Source organism: Chlamydotis macqueenii, chromosome 15 (genome assembly GCF_036417535.1).
Source record: "Chlamydotis macqueenii isolate bChlMac1 chromosome 15, bChlMac1.mat, whole genome shotgun sequence".
NCBI classification, from domain to species: Eukaryota; Metazoa; Chordata; class Aves; order Otidiformes; family Otididae; genus Chlamydotis; species Chlamydotis macqueenii.
In genome coordinates this window covers 10,451,229-10,469,543 of record NC_141570.1, presented here as the reverse complement: position 1 = coordinate 10,469,543, position 18,315 = coordinate 10,451,229, and the positions used below count along the sequence as shown (strand labels likewise).

Below are 18,315 nucleotides of genomic sequence, written 5' to 3'. Positions count from 1 at the left end.
TCACTAGTCTTAAAACATTTAAATTTATAATTCATGCAATAATCTGAAATAGGTATCTACAAATATAGAGATTGTTGTCTCTTCTGCTGTTGTTGTCCTTGGTGATTTCCAGGAATAAAACTGGCCTAATGCTAGGAACATAACATTTATACTTGGGAGGCAAGGTGATGAGTATATTGCTAATTTTAGGCCACACAGTAGCCTAGCAGTCCTTGTATATGTAACAAGGGTAAGGAGAAAAAAAAAAAAAAAAAAAAAAAAAAAAAGTAGTAAAATAGAAAGAAATCTTTATAGAATAAAGTCTGAAAAATGCTTAGCACTTAAAGGAAAGTCTGCACCAGGAAATATGTTGGGATTACAGGTATGGTGCTCTGCAGCATCACAGCCTCCCTTAGTGTGACCGACAGATACTGTCATCTGAAGCAAGGAGCACTCCGTACTCCACAGTAAAGGTATTCAGCCTTAGAACATTCCTATTTCAAGCATCATAGGAGCTATTTGAAATTTATTCTTTACAAGACCGGGGATGTAATGTAGGTCTTCATTTCTGCCTCTTGGAATTTTCTTTGTGTACCATCAAGCAATTTTTGGCACAGGATCAGAGTTTAACATAAAATACATATTTGCAAACTTGTTTATTGATGGGTTTGTATATATCTGGCATAAGTAGATAGCAATCTCTAAAGGCAGAAAAAGCTATCCTTCTGAAATTAAAAATTCCAATAACTAGCTTAGAACCTGAGAATAATGTAGAAATACTTGACCAAAGAGATACCAGAATTAGAAATAATATGATAATATTAATGAAAGTTCAGTGGAAGATCTCTAAGGACGATGTACTAGCCTTCTCCACTGACTGCAAGTATTACGATTAATAGCTATACTGGAATAACTCATTTATTATTATGCAGTAAAAATATACTTCTCTCATAATCACCCAACACCCAGAATATAGTTGCAATAATCAAAAGATTTAGTGGTAACTAGAACAGTAGCTCCTTCTTCTGTAGCTGGTAATGGAAATGAAGTTTCACACCCAGTCTGAGGTTTTACCAAGCCACAGTCACTGCAAGTGCATTCTTCCACTGAATACATTAATGTTTCACTTGGAAGTGAGTGTCTAATTCCTTCTGCGGTCACTCTGCTTTCAGTATTAGGCTTCAGAATATTATTCAGCTCTATAGAAGGGTCTGTAAATATACAGAAGTTAATTTAGTACATACACCATGCTATACCAGACATACAGTTATTAAATCCAAATTTCATTATGTTCCAACTATGTTCCTAACCTTAGTGAAAGTTTTAAGATACAGTGAAAGTTTTAAGATGCAGCTATATATGATAATCTGTTGTTCTGTGACAATATACCCCCTGTACTTCAGGATAAGTGTTTAAGTGATCTAACACATATTTTCTAATCAGTTATTATTTATTGTCTGAACATTCCAGAAATACTAGTATTTTTTAAACCTAAAAAAAACTTAATTTTTTTCACCTTCCCAAGATATACCACTTATGCTTCTTACAGGCTAGACTATTAAGTAAAATTATTTAATGTCTTATACGATAGAAAGCTAGTATTGAATGTGTATCCTCTACCTGGGTAGAATTCCTTTTGCATTCAGTGAGAAGACGACGAAACCCTTATAAAAATCTTTTGCTATTGGGGGTTCATAAATGATTTCTCAAATACCAGCAAGTAAGCCAGGTATAAATATGCAACAAAACAATCTTTCCGTGATCCAGAAAAAACAAAGAAAGATTACTGCTTGTAAAACAAGTTATCATCTGGATATTTTATTCCTTAATAACTTTAATAACTTCACTGAAACTAATTGAGGAATACAAAACAGTCCAACAAAGACAGTCATCAGAATCTGGAATATAAATTATATGCAAAATTTATACATTGGAAGAGTAGCTAAAATGTGCAATTATCTAATATTATTTGATAAAGAATCTTATTTATTCACCTGTGTTTTTCAGGTTTTCTTTTAGTTGCTTTAGGTGCTTCCATTTAAACAAGACCATTAAGGTGAACAGGGTGAGCATTAGAATTACTCCTAAGCACAAATAAATCCAAAGAACTCCACTTGAATCAGTACCTTATGAAATAAAAGAGATGCATTAAATTAATTGTAAACAATAACCAATGGACAGTAAACATGTCCAACACATAAAACTTCTTCTACATCAAAGGAGCAATTTCTATTTCTATTGAGTGACAGTTAAAGAAAAGCTTGAGAGCTTTAAAAATTTACTCTTCTTAACACACATACTCATATAGGACACACTGCATACGTCTTTAATATTCTTTAGCCCATATATTATTCTGATAAACTCCAGGTTTTAGATTTCTTTAAGTTTTTAATGTTTACAATTCTATGTAAAATACAACATGACAGTGCCCAGCATAGCCACAAAGTATTGCAGAAATATTACTTACTCTTATCACAGTAGTTTTCACATGAAGGCGGTGGTGTACTAGAACATCGAAGATGACAAGGCTTACAAGAGAGCAGCAAATTATCAAAGTATTCATTTTTGGGGCAGTGTGCCATCAGGGTCAGTAATTATGGAACTGGAAAGACACAGAAATTGTAAGAGTGAGGATCATCTACAAAGGGCTTTTCAGTTCTCAGTTTTAGCTAATCAAAGAACAGCTAGCAATAACAGTTAGACTTCGATCAGAGCTCCACTAGGTAGTATCATGTTGAATAAAAAGGATTTAACTCTGAGGCCCCCAAGGAATTACTGTTCCTTTTTTGGCAATTCACAATTGTAGAAAAGCTGAACAGCTGCACTAAGATAATTTTCAATGTAAATCTTGTCTGAAACAGAAAATCGTTATTTATAGAAGATGTTTCTTGAACAGGTGCTAAACATTACAATCTGTAGAAAAGCAAGATGATCTCCAAACAGGAGTTCATAATAGTTGTTCTTGCCTTCAGAATTTTGTGGGTTTTTTCATGGAGATGTGCTGCCGTAATTACGTTTTCCTGTAATATGCAAACTATGCAATGCTTACTTTTTATGCTTTTTGTCCCAGTCCAAGGAGCATAAGATTAAAAAAATAGAGGCAGGAGGCATAACAGTAAGAAGATACGATGAATTCAGTTTCTAGGTTTGCCAGTGACTCATTCTGCAACTTAAGGCAACTTCCTTTGTAGTTGTTTCTCTGGATGGACGATAATAGTTAGAACACATAGATGCTGAAATAGTTACTTTTTGTAAATGGAATGGTTTTCTGATTTTAAATGAGATACTGTTAAAGTACAAGTTCAACAATTACTTCATAATTGTGTTGTACAAAATGCATCTACAACCTTCAGTTATAACAGAAAGACAGCATCTAGAGATTCAGTCATTGGGATATTGCTCCTCAGTTCCAAATTAGCCTCATTTATCTAGTCTGTTACATTTTGGTCAGGTTTTTGCTTGGTTCATTTTTGGGATATTAGCTGTTTGTCTGTTTATAACCATAGTTATATGAGAAATTTAGTAAGATTACATTCTAATTGTGAATAAAGAGCTATAAGACAATTTTACAATTTTGAATCAAAACATTATCTGCAATTTTTCCCTTATTTTTCCATAATGCAGAACTGTCACTGTAGTAAAACTGTGGTACCCAGCATGGAAAAATAGGTGGGTCATAGATTTCATCCTTGTGGTAGAGTGTATATGGCACCTCCTTCCCAGCCGGTGATGGGGCACACTGCGCATGCAAAAGTTTGTCTGTGTATATTGCAGTGAGTGTAACATTTCTGAAAATGAATTTGGTCTTCTCCCAGGCAAAAAAAAAAAAAGCTTCAATAACAGACTGCCACACAGCTTACTTGTATCTTGACTTTTTACTATAATAGAATTTATTTTAAATACAAAGTTAACCAGTATTATTTAGCAAGTTGTAATAACTGCCTCTGTCCAGTATCACTGACACAGATAGATTAGAATTACAGGCTTATTTATAGTTAAATTTCTCTTTAACATGATTAAGTTAATTGCCTTTTTAACTACAGAAAAATATTGTATGAGGAATTGTGATTTCCTATCACATTATTATGTATGAGACTTATTCTCCCACAAAATGCACCATGTGGGAATACACGAACTGTTTTTAGTGGAACAGTCTAACAAAGCAATCTGTATTATAGTCTCTTGCAGATGGAACTGCTTATTGTGGCTTCTGCATTTGTTTCTATAGAGGCCAGGTGCACAGCTGTAAGCTTGCGATATTTTCTCCCTATTCAAGATTAGTGGATAAACAGGAATTGACAAAATCTGATTCAGGCATGATGGAAGAAAATATGGATGCAGACCATGATTGATGCCAAGAATTTCACCAAGAAGTCAATCCTGGTGCTGAACTCATAAAACTGGTTCTGACTTGCTTCATACATTCACACTCTAGGGGAAGAGTGTGAATAGAGTCTCATTCCTATTTCTAATGAAGCATGATTTGGTAGCTTATGCATAAAGTGATTGGACATTGTGCTTTTAGGATGCTGTTTAACCTTTCCAATCATGGAGAGGACAATCACATTCTCAACTGTGATCTGAATAAGGCAGATATTTCTGAAAGTATCTTCACAGTATCCACAGGTACAATAAGTGAATTTCAGGACAGACAAGCTGAGTCCAATCCTTTAATCTTTTATCAATGCAATTCCATTGACTTCAGTGAAATGCTCTATAATGTTACTTAAATAGAATATTTTCCTGTGTCACAACTTCCCATTGTTCTTGCATTTTTATATTCATATCTATAACTTGTACTAAGACCCTGTATCATTTTAGAAAGGAACCAGCTGACTAATTCTGTAATTGTTTTCTGCAGCTGGTTCCAACCCTACACATCTGCAGGATAGGTACAGTCTTCACTGTAGTAAAATTCCTTATGAAATCGATAGCTCTCAAATTCCAAAACTTTCAAACTATATCACAGCTGCTGAATGCTTCTAACATTATTTTAGTAGTCTAGGGAAATCCCGTGTGCACTGTAACAGATGAATGAACCAGTTCCTTAATCAATTTCACACCTTCTTTTTTTTTACAGTTGTACTAGGAGTGTAGGGGAGGCCTGTCTGTTTCAGCTGCTTTTATTACAGTTATCTTGCCTCCTTTTCTGTACAATAATTACAGTGGTTTTTTTTCTTTTCACTGAATTGTGTAGGTATATTTATTTCAAACACTAGCTTTCTTCAACAGAGGAGTTTCACTAAATACGCAGGTTTATAGCATTTTGGTATTAATTCACAGCTTCACAAAGAAGAGAAAGAAGTTCTGATTGACAGTGGTGAGTATTTTTGCTGGGAGATAGCAAAATGCAGTTGTTAAATAGTGTGTAGGAGTCCCAAGTAGGCAACACAGATAATACTAAGCTTAAAGAATGATAATTTATAAACTCCTCAAAGTTCAGTGTTGTCCATTAAGAAAGAAACCTTGAAATGCTTGCTAGCGATAGGTTCTGTTAAACAGAACACCTTTACATACTGCTTCAGGTCATCTTCAGATTTTTATTTTTTAAATGGAAGAAGGATTCTATTGAGATGTTGTCGTAGTTCAGCCCCGATCAGGGCCAGACTACGCAGTCTCTCTCTCACTCCCCCCACCCTCCGAGAGAACAGGGAGAGAAAATATAAGGAAAAAACGGCTCGAGGTTTGAGATAAGGACAGGGAGAAATCCTTAAAGTTACCGTCACGGGCAAAACAGACTCGACTTGGGGAAAACTATTCATTTATTACTACAAACAGCAGGATAATGAGACAGAGAACAAGATAACCTCCCTCCACCCCTCCCTCTTCCCAAGCTTAACATTATCTCTACTACCTTCCCACCCCGAGCGGCACAGCAGGGAGAGGGAATGGGGGTTGCGGTCAGTTCATCACGTTGTTTCACACCGCTGCTTCATGGTCGGGGGAAGAACTCCTCACATTCCTCCCCTGCTCCATTGTGGGGTCCCTCCCACGGGCCACAGTCCTTCGTGGAACTGCTCCGGTGTGGGTCATCTCTTCCACGGAATACAGTCCCTCTAGAACAGCTGTCCCAGCGGGCCCTCCACGGGCCACAGCCGCCTTCAGGCATCCACCTCCCCCGGTGTGGGGTCCTTCACGGGCTCCAAGTGGATCTCTGCTCCTCCGTGGACCTCCATGGGCTGCAGGGGGACAACCTGCTCCACCATGGTTGTCACCACAGGCTGCAGGGGAATCTTGGCCAGGAGCCGCATTACTCCTCCCCCTCACTTCTGAACTGACCTTGGCGTCTGCAGCCATTCCTCACAACAGGCTGGTAGATGTCTCTCAGGATCTTTTTACATCTTATTAATTTCTCATCTCCTCTCCACTTCTTGCAGCCGGGCCAGACCAAGTCGGGCCCAGTCGGCTGCCTGGCGAGAGGCCAGAGGGTGAGGCCTGCAAGGCCCATGAGGCCTGTGCCTCCCCCTCTGCACCTCTGCCCCTGCTCAGCTTCTTCACATCTTCTCTTCTCTCTCTTTTTTTTTTTTCCTGTTTTCCCCTTCGTAAATACGTTATCACAGAGGCGTTATCACAGAACATTCTGCTACCAATCGGCTCGGCCTTGGCCAGCAGCGGGTCCGCCCTAGGCCCGGCCGAGTCCACTGAACAAAGGGGAGCAACTTCCAGCAGTTTCCTACAGAAGCTGCCACCTTAGGCCCCCCCTCACTGACAAAACCACAACAGTGGTCACAGAAGTCTGTGACTTCTCCCATATGCACTCATGTTCTGTATCACTGACCAAAGAGTAAAAAACAATGCTTAGCACTTCAGAAGTCCATGCATGTAGTTCCTTTACTGTTAAAAAAAAAAAAAAAAAAAAAAAAAAAAAGGCCTAAACCAAAAATGCACACATACGTACAAGATATCTTCAAAAGATACTGCCTGAAGGAGTAGCTTTCTTTGGAAAATGTAAATCTACCCTTGCATACCTGCAAAATGTACTGAAGTCGTCAACACAACAACCATTTAAATTAATGCTCAACAGTAAGAATGCTTTCTCTGGTGCAGTTGATGCAGACATGATTTCATCCCTGAAATTTGCAAATTTAACTCCTGAAATGTAAAGTGACACCCTTAAAGAACCTTCTGGAAAGATGAGCAATTTTATATCTCAGTTTCTTCTGAGGTTCAAAAGAAAGTCTGAAATCAAACCTCAGGCTTCTGTGTCCTACTGAAGCAAAGAAAAATACATCATTGATAATTTACAGGTAAGATACATTCCAAAAGATACTATTATGCAACAGATGTGATGAATCTTTTCTAGAAAACCAGCTGGCTCTCAAAACACCGCTCAAGAATTTTTCAAGTAACTGTCTTAAATAACGTACATAAGTCCAAGGTAGCCTGTACTGGTCCGAATCTGTTTAGGATGGCCTGATGAAACAAAGAGTTACAAGTTCATGATGTGGACCTATGTTTTCCTTTCCATATCATAGCATCTTCCTGGATGATCTAGGGGGCGGGGAAGGAAATACCATTTCAGTAAAGTGTAAGATACACATTCTGTTTCTAAGTTTGACACTTGTGATTAATTCAACATTGCTTTTCTCAAGCAGATTAAGAAGCTAACATTTCTGGAAAAGTAACTGAAGAGTGTTCAGTAAAAATTATGAACCCATAGCTGCTGCTTTGACTGAGGGTGTCACTGGTAATACAAAGTACTGGAAGCAAGTAGATGATGGTAACTTTGTGTAGTTTTATGTCCTCCAGGCAATGCACATTCTTCCCCTTCCCATAACCCTCTGCACGTGTTTTGACAGCAACACTGACAGTAGTTTGGAAGAAATTCTATAGACTAGACAATAATAATTTAAAAATAAATAAACAGATTCTCAAGGCATACTGTAAACTCAGTGCTGTTATGTGGAACATTTTCAAGGTGATCTATTGATGCTACACAAGTAGCTTCACCTTGAGGCAGAGATGCTTCCCAGTAGGTGTAACCCAAATGTAGGACTTGTGGGAAAAATATTAAAGAAAGAACTGCAAGACTTGACATTACTTTGTGAGATAATTAATAATGAAAGGAACTACAAGATACAGCTCCTAGCATAGGTAGCACTATTAGTCTTCACAACTACTTTACTTTTTGCTATTAAGTTCTTTCCTCTGTTTTCCTAGTCCAGAAGTACATCTGTTTTTACTTATTGGCAATGACTTTTCTTGTGTATGCAAAATACCTCTCTCTTCAAAACAGCATGCTGTCATTGTGCTTTAATACATCTGCTCTATGATATGCAGAAGTGTTAATATTGTGATTCCTAAAATACTCTGTCACTCAAATGTAATAAGATATATTCCAAATTAGACTTTTTTTGTCTAATAAGTAAGACTGGTCTTACTTATTAGGTCACCAAAGATGTGGTTAGATTATATACAGCTAAGCTGATTAAATGTCTTGGTGTTAGTGAAAAGGATAGTCCTACTCTTCACCCTACAGTATTCTGAAGCACAAGGAAGGGCTCTAGGGCTTACCTGACCACATGGCAAGCAGCTTTAATTTGTTCATCCAGTCAGTTCATGGAGTTTTACTCCCTAGGGCCTGGAAAAAAGACCAGAAACAGAACAACTAGATGACCTTTGAAGGTCCCTTCCAACCCTAACCATTCTATGATTCTATGGTTCTCCTACAGTGATATTTACTTTTAGGGAATAATAAATATACAGCTTATTTACTGGTGAAGTTACAAGTCAGTTTTTTTCAGTTATGTGATTTACAGGGCTTGCACATAGAGTTACATGGTCATACTAATAAATGCTTTCTCCTTGTCACTTGATTTTGCTCCAAAAGGATGATAGAAATTAGTAGAGTTGTACAAAATAAGAAAGGATTTATCAAATATAATAATCAGTCATTTACCTGTAAATCCACAAAGTGTTGCCAGGGAGGTATTTCTGCAGTTACATTACTGTAACTTGAGTTCAAAAACTCCCTAAGATACCCTCTAAGAATAATATAATTCAGACAAGTTTACCTGGCCTGCTGGAGTTGACATCATTATGGAGAATAACATGAAATAAATTTAAGAATAAAAGTGCCAACTGCAGAAAAAAAAACAGAAAAGGAAAACAATTCTCAGATTTGCTCCTAAAACATTTCAGTCTGACTCAAGAGGGACATCCAGGGACAATTTATAAAGCCCAGTATGAAATATACTTCTTTGCTCTCCTAATGTGATTATCAACCACTGGTAACTCCTCTCTGAACTTCAAATCTACATCCAGAGGCAGTAAAACATCTAGTTGTTTAGAATAATAATTTTAGCATATTGTCAATTCTGCTGGGGTATCAAACTACTGAACAGGATTTCAAGAAATCAAATAGTTTTTACTGGTGAAGGGAGCACAGGTAAGTAAGTAACAGCACAGACCAGGAGGTAGTATTTTGGAGCAGCGCAGAGACTCTGGATTTACACCTTTCTGTCATACAAGCAGAAGACAGAGTTACATGCTGCTTTGGCTGAATACATGCATACCAAGCACTGAGCATCCAGACAGAGCATTTCCTGCCATGAACCCAAGTTTGGCTGTTGGTTTCCTTAAACATCTGGAGAACCCTAAGCCTTCCAAAAATTCTTGTCAGTGCCCATTTTAAACATGTTAAATTGGTATTACTTATGTGACAGAACTCAGTCACCTGGAAAAGGTAAGGAGAATTTTATTTTTCACTATATAATTTGAAAAAAAGCTATTGTGAATTTCAACACTGAAATAATAAAATGAAAACTCTGAACGGAAAACCAAAGAAAGTAATACTATTATGTCAATAATTAAACAAAGATTAAAATTCATCTCTCAGAACAGTAGCTTAAGGTCTATTTACCACACATAACTTCAACAACAAAGCTTTGTTCTGACACAGCTTTGGAGTTTTTCTATTCATGCTTGTGCCAGCTTTTTTGCCTGACTGTACTTCAGAAATTCTGCTGGCATAATTACATAGCACTTACCAAGAGGAAGGGGGTTGTCTGCTAGGACTGTTACATTCCCTTCACAAACAACATTAGCTGGGCTGACAAAGGAATTTTTCTGGCTGTATAGTTGCTCCTACATTGGTCATTTTGTGCTGGCACAGCTCTTCTGTGTAGCACATGTAGGTTTTTTCCACTCACTAAGGCAAGTGACCTACACTGTCAAGTCTTACAGTTCGGGCGTAGTCTGAGTCCTCTCCAATTCTCTAAAGCTATTTACAGAAAAAAATCCAAAGAAAAAAGTCCCTTATAAATCATCTCCTCACAACAATTCTAAAAATCTGTGAGATCAACGTACATTAAAAAAACCCACCGCTTTTTCTTCCCAAAAGTTACTGCACTTCAAGGAACAGCAGTAGTACAGACAGTTATATCCTAAAAAAAAAAAAGTTCAAACTTTATGAGATGGTTATTTTCAGAAATCCATATTTTGTTAAGTATGCTTTAACTGTATGGCTGGGAGGAAATAAGTTGTTCTAGGAATGGGGTACACACTGCTAATAAAAGGAAGGTGTTATTAAAGGATTCATTGTGTCCATTAACTTTTACAAGCTGCACAGAACAATGCTTTTTTTAGGCACAATATTGTTTAATGTCATTTGAGCACAGTGCAAAATCAAGAACAATGTGGATTTTGCCTGTTTGGTTCAGCACATTTTAATTAGACCACTGCTTTGAAAAGAGTGATGTTGCTGTTGCTACATGTGGTATTTAAAAAAAAAAAAGATTAAAGAACAAAAAAAACTGAAGAGAAAACTGTTCCTTAAAAATAATATTTAAAATAACAGTAACATAAACATTGTCAACTAGATCTCAAACAACTTCTGTATCCCTTACTACATTCAAAGTTTACTTAGGTAGGGACCAAGTTACAGAAAAGGTTAAGTACACAGCACAGAAAAGCAGTGGTAATAGACTATAAACCCTTTCGAGAAAGAAGATACCTTTTCATTTTTCTGACATTTCACATGTGCCAGCATAGTTATGTAACTACTAAAGACAATGCATAAAACAATAATTGTTGGATTAAGTACTTGTTAGAATGCCAGCGACATTTTTATGTTGGTGCAATAGTTTTTACAGAATGTAAACTTCATTTTTTCTTCATTTCTTAATGTAAGCACTTACATTTTGCGTTATCTCCCACATACTACTATTTCAGTGACTTTGCAGATGGACAAAATGAACTAAAATTAATCAGTGGTATAATGCCAACAGGAGTAATGGAGTTACAACAAAAATACATGTGCATGGGGATGTCCCTGCTCCTTGCAGGGGGTTGGACTAGATGACCTCTGAAGGTCCCTTCCAACCCAAACCGTTCTCTGATTCTATGAACACCTGTGAACAAAGTGCTTGGCATACACTAAAGTCTAACAAGAATTTTTCTTCTGATAATTTTAAGCAAATTCTCTAGCCATTCAGTGTTTGTGGAGATGTTCAGGTAACACACAATTACCTTATTTGATGTTCCCATGTATGGCACCACAGTGCCAATATGTGCACTCCTGCAAGACAAGAGGGAAATTGTAATTGATTTAGCCATCTCTATTCCAGAATAATTTCCCACACAAATTGCCTCCTCTGGAATAAAAATATTGGCACAGAATAATTCTGGAGTAATTAGTCCTATTTAGAAACAAGCTCACTATGTCATTCTCACAATTTCATACTGAAGTAATTATTTTCTGCAATGTTAACACGTTAACTAGCTATAAAAAAACAGCTTTAAAAATCCCATGACATTGTTATTCTTTCTTCATAACAATAATCCCATTTTGCTTTAGTCATTACCAAAACTAAAATCTGAAGAAATCTCTAATGGACAAAATGCTCCCTCAACTGGAATTCTGGAGAATTAAGAAGGGGAAAAGAAAGCACATGAAAATCCCACATGGAACTAGTTTTTTATTCCCACCTCCCTGGAGACAAACAGACAGCATGTAAAACTTTCCATATTAAATGCACGTTTATAAAATTCTTACCACATGGATAAGGCAAGAGATCTGGCCTAGACATGCTATGGAACCCAACGGTGGACACGGCCACTCTGAGCTTCTCACGTCAGGGCATCACTGCAATAAGAAAGGGTGTGAATAAACAGCATGTTACATACCCTGCATCAACACCCTGTATTGATATTTTCACTGCTAAGTTCAACATTTTCATTATCTCACTGAAACATTCTTTATTAACAAAGTCTAGAAAAACTATATGAGGTACAGCTGAATTCTGTTTGATAGTGGGGACTCGCTTTGTGCGTCTGTATTAGACTGTAAGCCCCACTTTAAACTCTAGCCACTTTTTCTTCATTTTTTAACCTCTATATCAAGGTACAAGACTGACAATTTCTGTCCAAAATTGCAAATTCTCTCTGTTGCTTGTCTCCTGCTAGAACAATACTAGCTTCCAGCCAGCAGAAGAACATCTCCTAAGGCTCTGGCACTTAAAAGTTAACACTGTTGCTCAGTCAGCTCACCATCCCAGCCTGTGAGATTCTCAAATTTGTCTCAGGGAGCAAAAATATCCTCTGTTTCCGTTTATCACTTCCAGGGAATCTACGCATCTTAGGCTTCTAATATTCTCCACGTCCAACAGATTTACAGGAGAAAAAAATTTACTCTAACGAAGCAGAAGGTTAATTTTCTAATCAAAATGTTGCTAATCATGAAAGCATAAGAACAGTTGAACAGAGCTCTGGATTGTACTTAACAGGGTTTATTTTCAGCTAGTTCAGTATCTTAACTGACATAGTTCCACCAATCCTACACCTGGCTTTCAGATCTCTAAAACCACACAGTCTCTGCCTTTCTTCACAACAGATTCCCTCCTGTCTCTACTCAGTCACTGTATGCATCATTAAAGTGATCTCATTCTTCCCTTCCTCAGATGCACATTCTTTGCTCAGCACGTTCCTTCCACATTGAGCAATCCTTCTGCTATTTATTTAAACTGTCATAAGGTTTATAAACTATGTATAGATTCTTCACAGTGTGCACACCTAAACCCCCATCTTTGTTTATTTTGAGCTTTGATAGCAAAAAACCCCACACATAACAAATAGTTTTGACAGCAAAACTACTTACCTAAACCACTCTTCCCCTGCTGTTTATCAGCCTGGAGGCTCACGGTATCAAAACCACAGAACAAATTCTGTCTAAGGAGTAAACTGCAATGACTGTGCATTCAAAGAGAGGTACCTTCAACAAGGAACTAACTAGCACCCAACTTACAGATTTTTCAATGGGTTAACTAAGCAATAGATCACACAGTTAAGAACCCTGAGCCTCCAAGTAAAGTAATCTGAAAAAAATGGGATGGCACTTTTGAAAAAGATGACCTTTCAGTCTTTATTTTGAGATACACAAGCAAGACAAAGAAAGGTTGCATATACATACAAAAGTGAGAGACACCTGACTACCTTGGAAAATAATGATCTGAACATATGAAGTATTTGAGAGGTAAGTAGATACCCAAGGAATTATAAATGGTATCTTGGTGTATGGATCCATGTATTTCTTTTGCTGTCTAACATAAAACCAATTAACTTTATGCCCTTTTTGAAGCCTGCAGTATGTGCTTTAGCTGCTCCAAAAGAAAGGCTTTAACTCTAGATTGGAGACATCAGAAAGCAGAATCCAGCTCAGAAGTACTCAACAGTGACCCAGAATGAAATGTGTAAGAGTCAGTTGCTAAATTCCTTTGAGGATGCCCCTTTGCAAGCTTGGAGTAATTCTGCACCTGGACTGTGGAAGACAGCTTATGCTGTGCTGCTACATTTGGAAAACCAAATAAGACTTTTATTTGAATCTCTTCCAATCTAATAGCTTAAAATACATTAATGTAAGACAACACAAATATAGCAATGATGTGAGTGTCCAGCAGAGGGAGAGTAACAGGTCAGAAACAACAGTTGTTAAATAGCAGAGTTAGAACAAACAAATCCGTGAAAAGATGTTTCCAGGTCAAGATATCTTAGTTTGGATTATACATGGTCTTGCGCAAATACAAAAGCCTCTTTATAATTCACTTACGCTTCCAGGAACGCCAGCAAAGCTTAGGATAGCCTTGGCTCTTGAAAAAGCCATCGTGCTGAAACATAGTGTGTTTTTTGTTCTGTAATTCTCAGCTAGATCTCCACAGACTACCTGGAAAGAGAATTTGCCAGCATTTAAGAACATAAATTTATAATCTCCTGGCACCTAATCAAACTTAAACTAGTTCAGTATTTTCAGTTCTGTGTCAGTCCTCAATAATATTATGAAAAGTACTTAGAAAAATTCTTACACAGCGTTCCTTCAAGAGAGGTATATCTCTTGTACTTAGGTGCAGCCTTAATTCATGCTTTCCACAAAAACTTCCTCGATTCATTTAACTCCACATGCTTCTTATAAGCAATGCTAAACTTAACTTCAGATTGTTCCTTCACATAAGCCTCAGATAAAGAGCTATGCTTCTAGAATGGCACTTTTCATAGCTGAGCACGGTTTCATATATTCTTCTTTTAATAATCTACCTTGTAACTCTTGTCTTTTCTTCCTCCTAGGTAAATAACTTGTTCTTTGGCTTTGTTTTTAAAGACTCATTCTGACTTCAAAGCAATTCTAAATATCAGGCCACTCATTTAAGTGCATAACTAATGTACATATTTGAATACCTTTAAATTTCAGGGCATGGCTCACAGTGCGTCAGCTGAATTTCAGCTTGCTGCCACACCAGAAAGGGAAGTCTTATTCTTTTCCTGCTCCTCCCAGTCTCAGTCAAATGCTTTCTTTCCCATTTTGCAGCAGCTCAGGAACTTACCTGATCTCAAGGTAAACTAAGTCAATTCACTCATAACCTAGCACCCTAAAAGCACTCTCCTTCCCCCTCAGACTGCTACTATGTTATGGAGTTTAATAAGCTTACCTGTTTTTGGTGAGCTTTTAACTGCTTGAAGCTGTTAACCTTTTTGAAGCCTTCTACTGAAACACAGCTTTCTTCTCTGCTTCAGTTCATATAATTAGAACATTGGTATTTCACAGGTGTATCTGCTAGGGTGTAAAGTGTTTGTGAGAACCTTGGATGAAAGCTACTACTGAAATGCAGAGTACAATTCCTAATATAATGAGGACCTCCATTTCACTGCTATAGAATTGACTTACCACAGGCTGTCAAGCTAGTGGTGAAGCTACCTTGAGATAGTTTATTACGTGACTACTTTGCTCCCACTAAAAAAGAAATCCTGTTCCCCATTCTTACTTTATACCAGCTCTGGCATTTGTCAAAAACCTCTTAAGACTTGATTCATCTCCATAAACCAGGAGGAAAAAGGAAGTGGATTGTTCTGTAGCTAAATTTAATGAGATAGACTGACTCAGCGAAGGGTCTAACAAGCTAAAGGCAGCGCAAGGACAGGTAGAACTGCGATGGTGAGGGAGACAGTTTCTCTGCACCCCAGGCCCCACCTGTTAACCTTGAGGTGGTCCAGCCTCTTATTTTCTAAGCAGTGCTTTGATAATTTAAGTCAGTCAGGATGTGATAGTGGATTTATATGGGTGGTTCTCAATAAGAAAAGCTTTTTAGTATTTATTAAATAAAGAGCTAGTATATTTACTCTAAACAAAGAGATTTAAACAAGAAAAGCTTTTATAATGCTTGAAAATCTCAAGAGAACATGACCATTTACATTCCAGTAGATGTTTTGCCAGTAAAATTATCATGATTCCACTTAGGTTTGGTTTTGAATACCAGCTGTTCCTAAGTGGAAAAACAAACGACTGGCCCTGTTAAAAATTTAGTGTTTGAGTTTACACAATTCCTGTGTGCGACACAGCCTGCAAAACAGGTTTGTACGCTCTGAAGGATATCTGGCATCCTCTGAAGTTCTGTGGACTAATTGTTTATATCCTAGCAAGTAGCTAGGGAATAAGTACCCACCAAGGAAGGAAGGAATGTTGGATAACAAAAGTAATTGTTTTCCCCTGAAATCAGTGGTAATACACATTTCTATACCTCTGATCAAAAACATACTTAGCCGTATTTCCTGTCCCCCTGCCTCAAAAAAAAAAAAACCAACAAAACAAAACAAAACACAACTCACTAATTTAGGAGCTGGCAAAAGGAAGCTCCATTTCAAAAAACTTAAAGAAGCCTTTTTAAGGAATGCCAAAGTGTATGTAAGAACTGCTGCCTACATGTTCTATGTGCTGGTAATCTTAAAGTAAGTCTTAATTGTCCTGAAAATATAGTACTTGCCTCCAGTTAAGCCTTTCCTGACTTGTAGGCTGTGTCAAGGCTCAAACAGAAAACAAGCTTGCAATACAGCATTGCAGTCATTATAAACCTGAGCTATTAAATGCTCATAATGACGGTTAAAAGTGTACAATACCAAGCCACTCTGTCAGCAGAATTCATGCAGCTTGGTTTCCACTGGATTTTTGTCTATTATTCAACAGTAGTGACCCATGCGCTGCTTTGTTCCAAATGGCGTTACCTTGTTTCTATATAAAATTAAATGTATCAGATACCTACTGGTTAATAAATGTCACCTAACAAGCAAAGGTCAATATTTAAAAACAAACAAACAACAAAAACAACAACAACAAAAAACAAACCACCAAATAAACCTTTAGTAAGTGGGGAATGCTATATTGAGGTGTTCCTTATTATACTAGCTACTTAGGAAACATATTTCTCATATCTGTGGCTTTACTTCTAACTGATTCTCCCAGATAAAAAAGGATCATATCCTATTCCTGCTGCTATCTCAGCCCTCAGTGAGACTGCATATGACTTTTTTTTTTTTAAACAGAAACATGATTGCCATGCACAGCTGATAAACTTACTTGTAGTTTAACAAAATTCTAAATACTATAACAGTAACACAGGTGCGAATCTTCTTAATTATACTCAACTTCCACCAATAGAAGCTCTAGCAATGTGTGTCTGAAAACTGGAAAAGAACTCTGCACCAGAGAATAACCAGTGAGTGGCTTTCATAAGGTCTTTAAAACTCATTTGTTAGGCTCTGGTGAAGGTAAGTTCTTGGTGCTTGAAGGAAATACTTCCACCTAGTATTCCATCTTTCATTATGAACTACATTTTTTTTTCTTTCAAAATGATTTTTTTTGTGGAATTTTTTTTAAACTTTTGTAAGTTGCACTAGTGTTTCCTCTGAATATGATCAGTTGGAAGCACATTTTTCCATTAACACGTGTACGTTACCTGACATGTAGAATTTTTTGCTTGTTAAGGGCACACATGCTGCTGCTGGTGTGCAGCCAGAAACCATCTGGTTCTTGTGTCAGGATTATGTTACATAAATGCCACTTCAGGAGTTTGTGTAGCTTTCCAACCAAAACTGCACCGGACTTTGTACTGAATGGAGATCTTCACGTTTTAGTTCTAAGCCCATTTGCTTTCAAAACAACCCCATAACCTGCCCTACAGTGTTCTAATATAAACAATGCTGCAGGTGACTCAGTCCTCACATGTGAGCACTCCAAAAAACTCCCTTCTCCCCAGCACTTGCTTTGCCTAGTTATAAAGGCATATGCTGAACTTCCCAAGATAAAATGCAGCTACAGCCACGTGCAGCCTATGAACCAAAATCTACGTGTTTCCCCTTTGTTCCTCCCTGTCTCCTCCAAACATACTTAACTTTTCTTTTTTTCTTTAGAAAGTTCTAATAGTCTTACCAGTCAAGGGCCTCAGTACTTGACAAGTCCTACTGAATTTAGCTTAACTGGATTTTCTTTTGTATTATAATAACCAAGTTAAAGTGTGCTGCAGAATTGCCAAAATTGTAACTTTTAATGCATCCTGTCAAGTTAAAGCTGGACACGTACCAAAACGTTCACTCTCCCCTCACGTGACAGCACGTGTGCCCACAGATCTTTGTTTGGGAGGTTCACTGACCCAACACAGGTGCAGTCACCGTATTGTTACTCTGCACCTATGCTTTCTAGGAGTAGGTAGATGCAATTTTGCGTAGATAAAAGCTAAAACGAGCACATCTTCCCCTTTCTCCGGAGGCCGAGTCCTTGAGGGAGGCAGAAAATCCAGGGAGGCGACACCCCACGCCAGGCCCGCTCCGGCGATAAAGGGCGCAGGCTGCCCCCGGGACAGGCTCATCTCCGCCGGCAGCCGCCCGTCCCCGTCTGAAACGACCCTCGTGTGGGATGAGAGAACGGGGAGCTGCCCTCCGGCGACGCTGCCCCCTCGCAGCCCTTGCGAACTGCACTTCCCAGGAACCTGCGGGGCAAGGCACAAGCGTCGCCTGAGGGAAGGCCGGCGCCTGGCCTGGTGGGACGGGTAGTTCTTGTCCCGCCTGAGGCGTTCGCGC

General features: G+C 38.0%; 1 protein-coding gene across 2 annotated transcripts; it reads right to left on the bottom strand.

Moving 5' to 3' along the window:
• Nucleotides 1-618: 618 nt before the first annotated feature.
• Nucleotides 619-18,270, bottom strand: TNFRSF17 (TNF receptor superfamily member 17). Of its 2 annotated transcripts, XM_086759964.1 has the most exons (9): nucleotides 17,819-18,270; nucleotides 11,975-12,064; nucleotides 11,449-11,497; nucleotides 10,303-10,364; nucleotides 8,494-8,560; nucleotides 3,029-3,178; nucleotides 2,447-2,581; nucleotides 1,974-2,105; nucleotides 619-1,190 (listed from the first exon to the last, which is right to left on the bottom strand). In XM_086759964.1, the coding sequence occupies exons 7-9, from the start codon at nucleotides 2,559-2,561 to the stop codon at nucleotides 934-936; spliced, it is 504 nt and encodes a 167-aa protein (XP_086616090.1). In that variant the 5' UTR covers nucleotides 2,562-2,581; nucleotides 3,029-3,178; nucleotides 8,494-8,560; nucleotides 10,303-10,364; nucleotides 11,449-11,497; nucleotides 11,975-12,064; nucleotides 17,819-18,270; the 3' UTR covers nucleotides 619-933. The 2 variants fall into 2 exon arrangements, with proteins under 2 accessions (XP_086616090.1, XP_086616091.1); XM_086759965.1 differs by lacking the exon at nucleotides 3,029-3,178.
• Nucleotides 18,271-18,315: the final 45 nt, after the last annotated feature.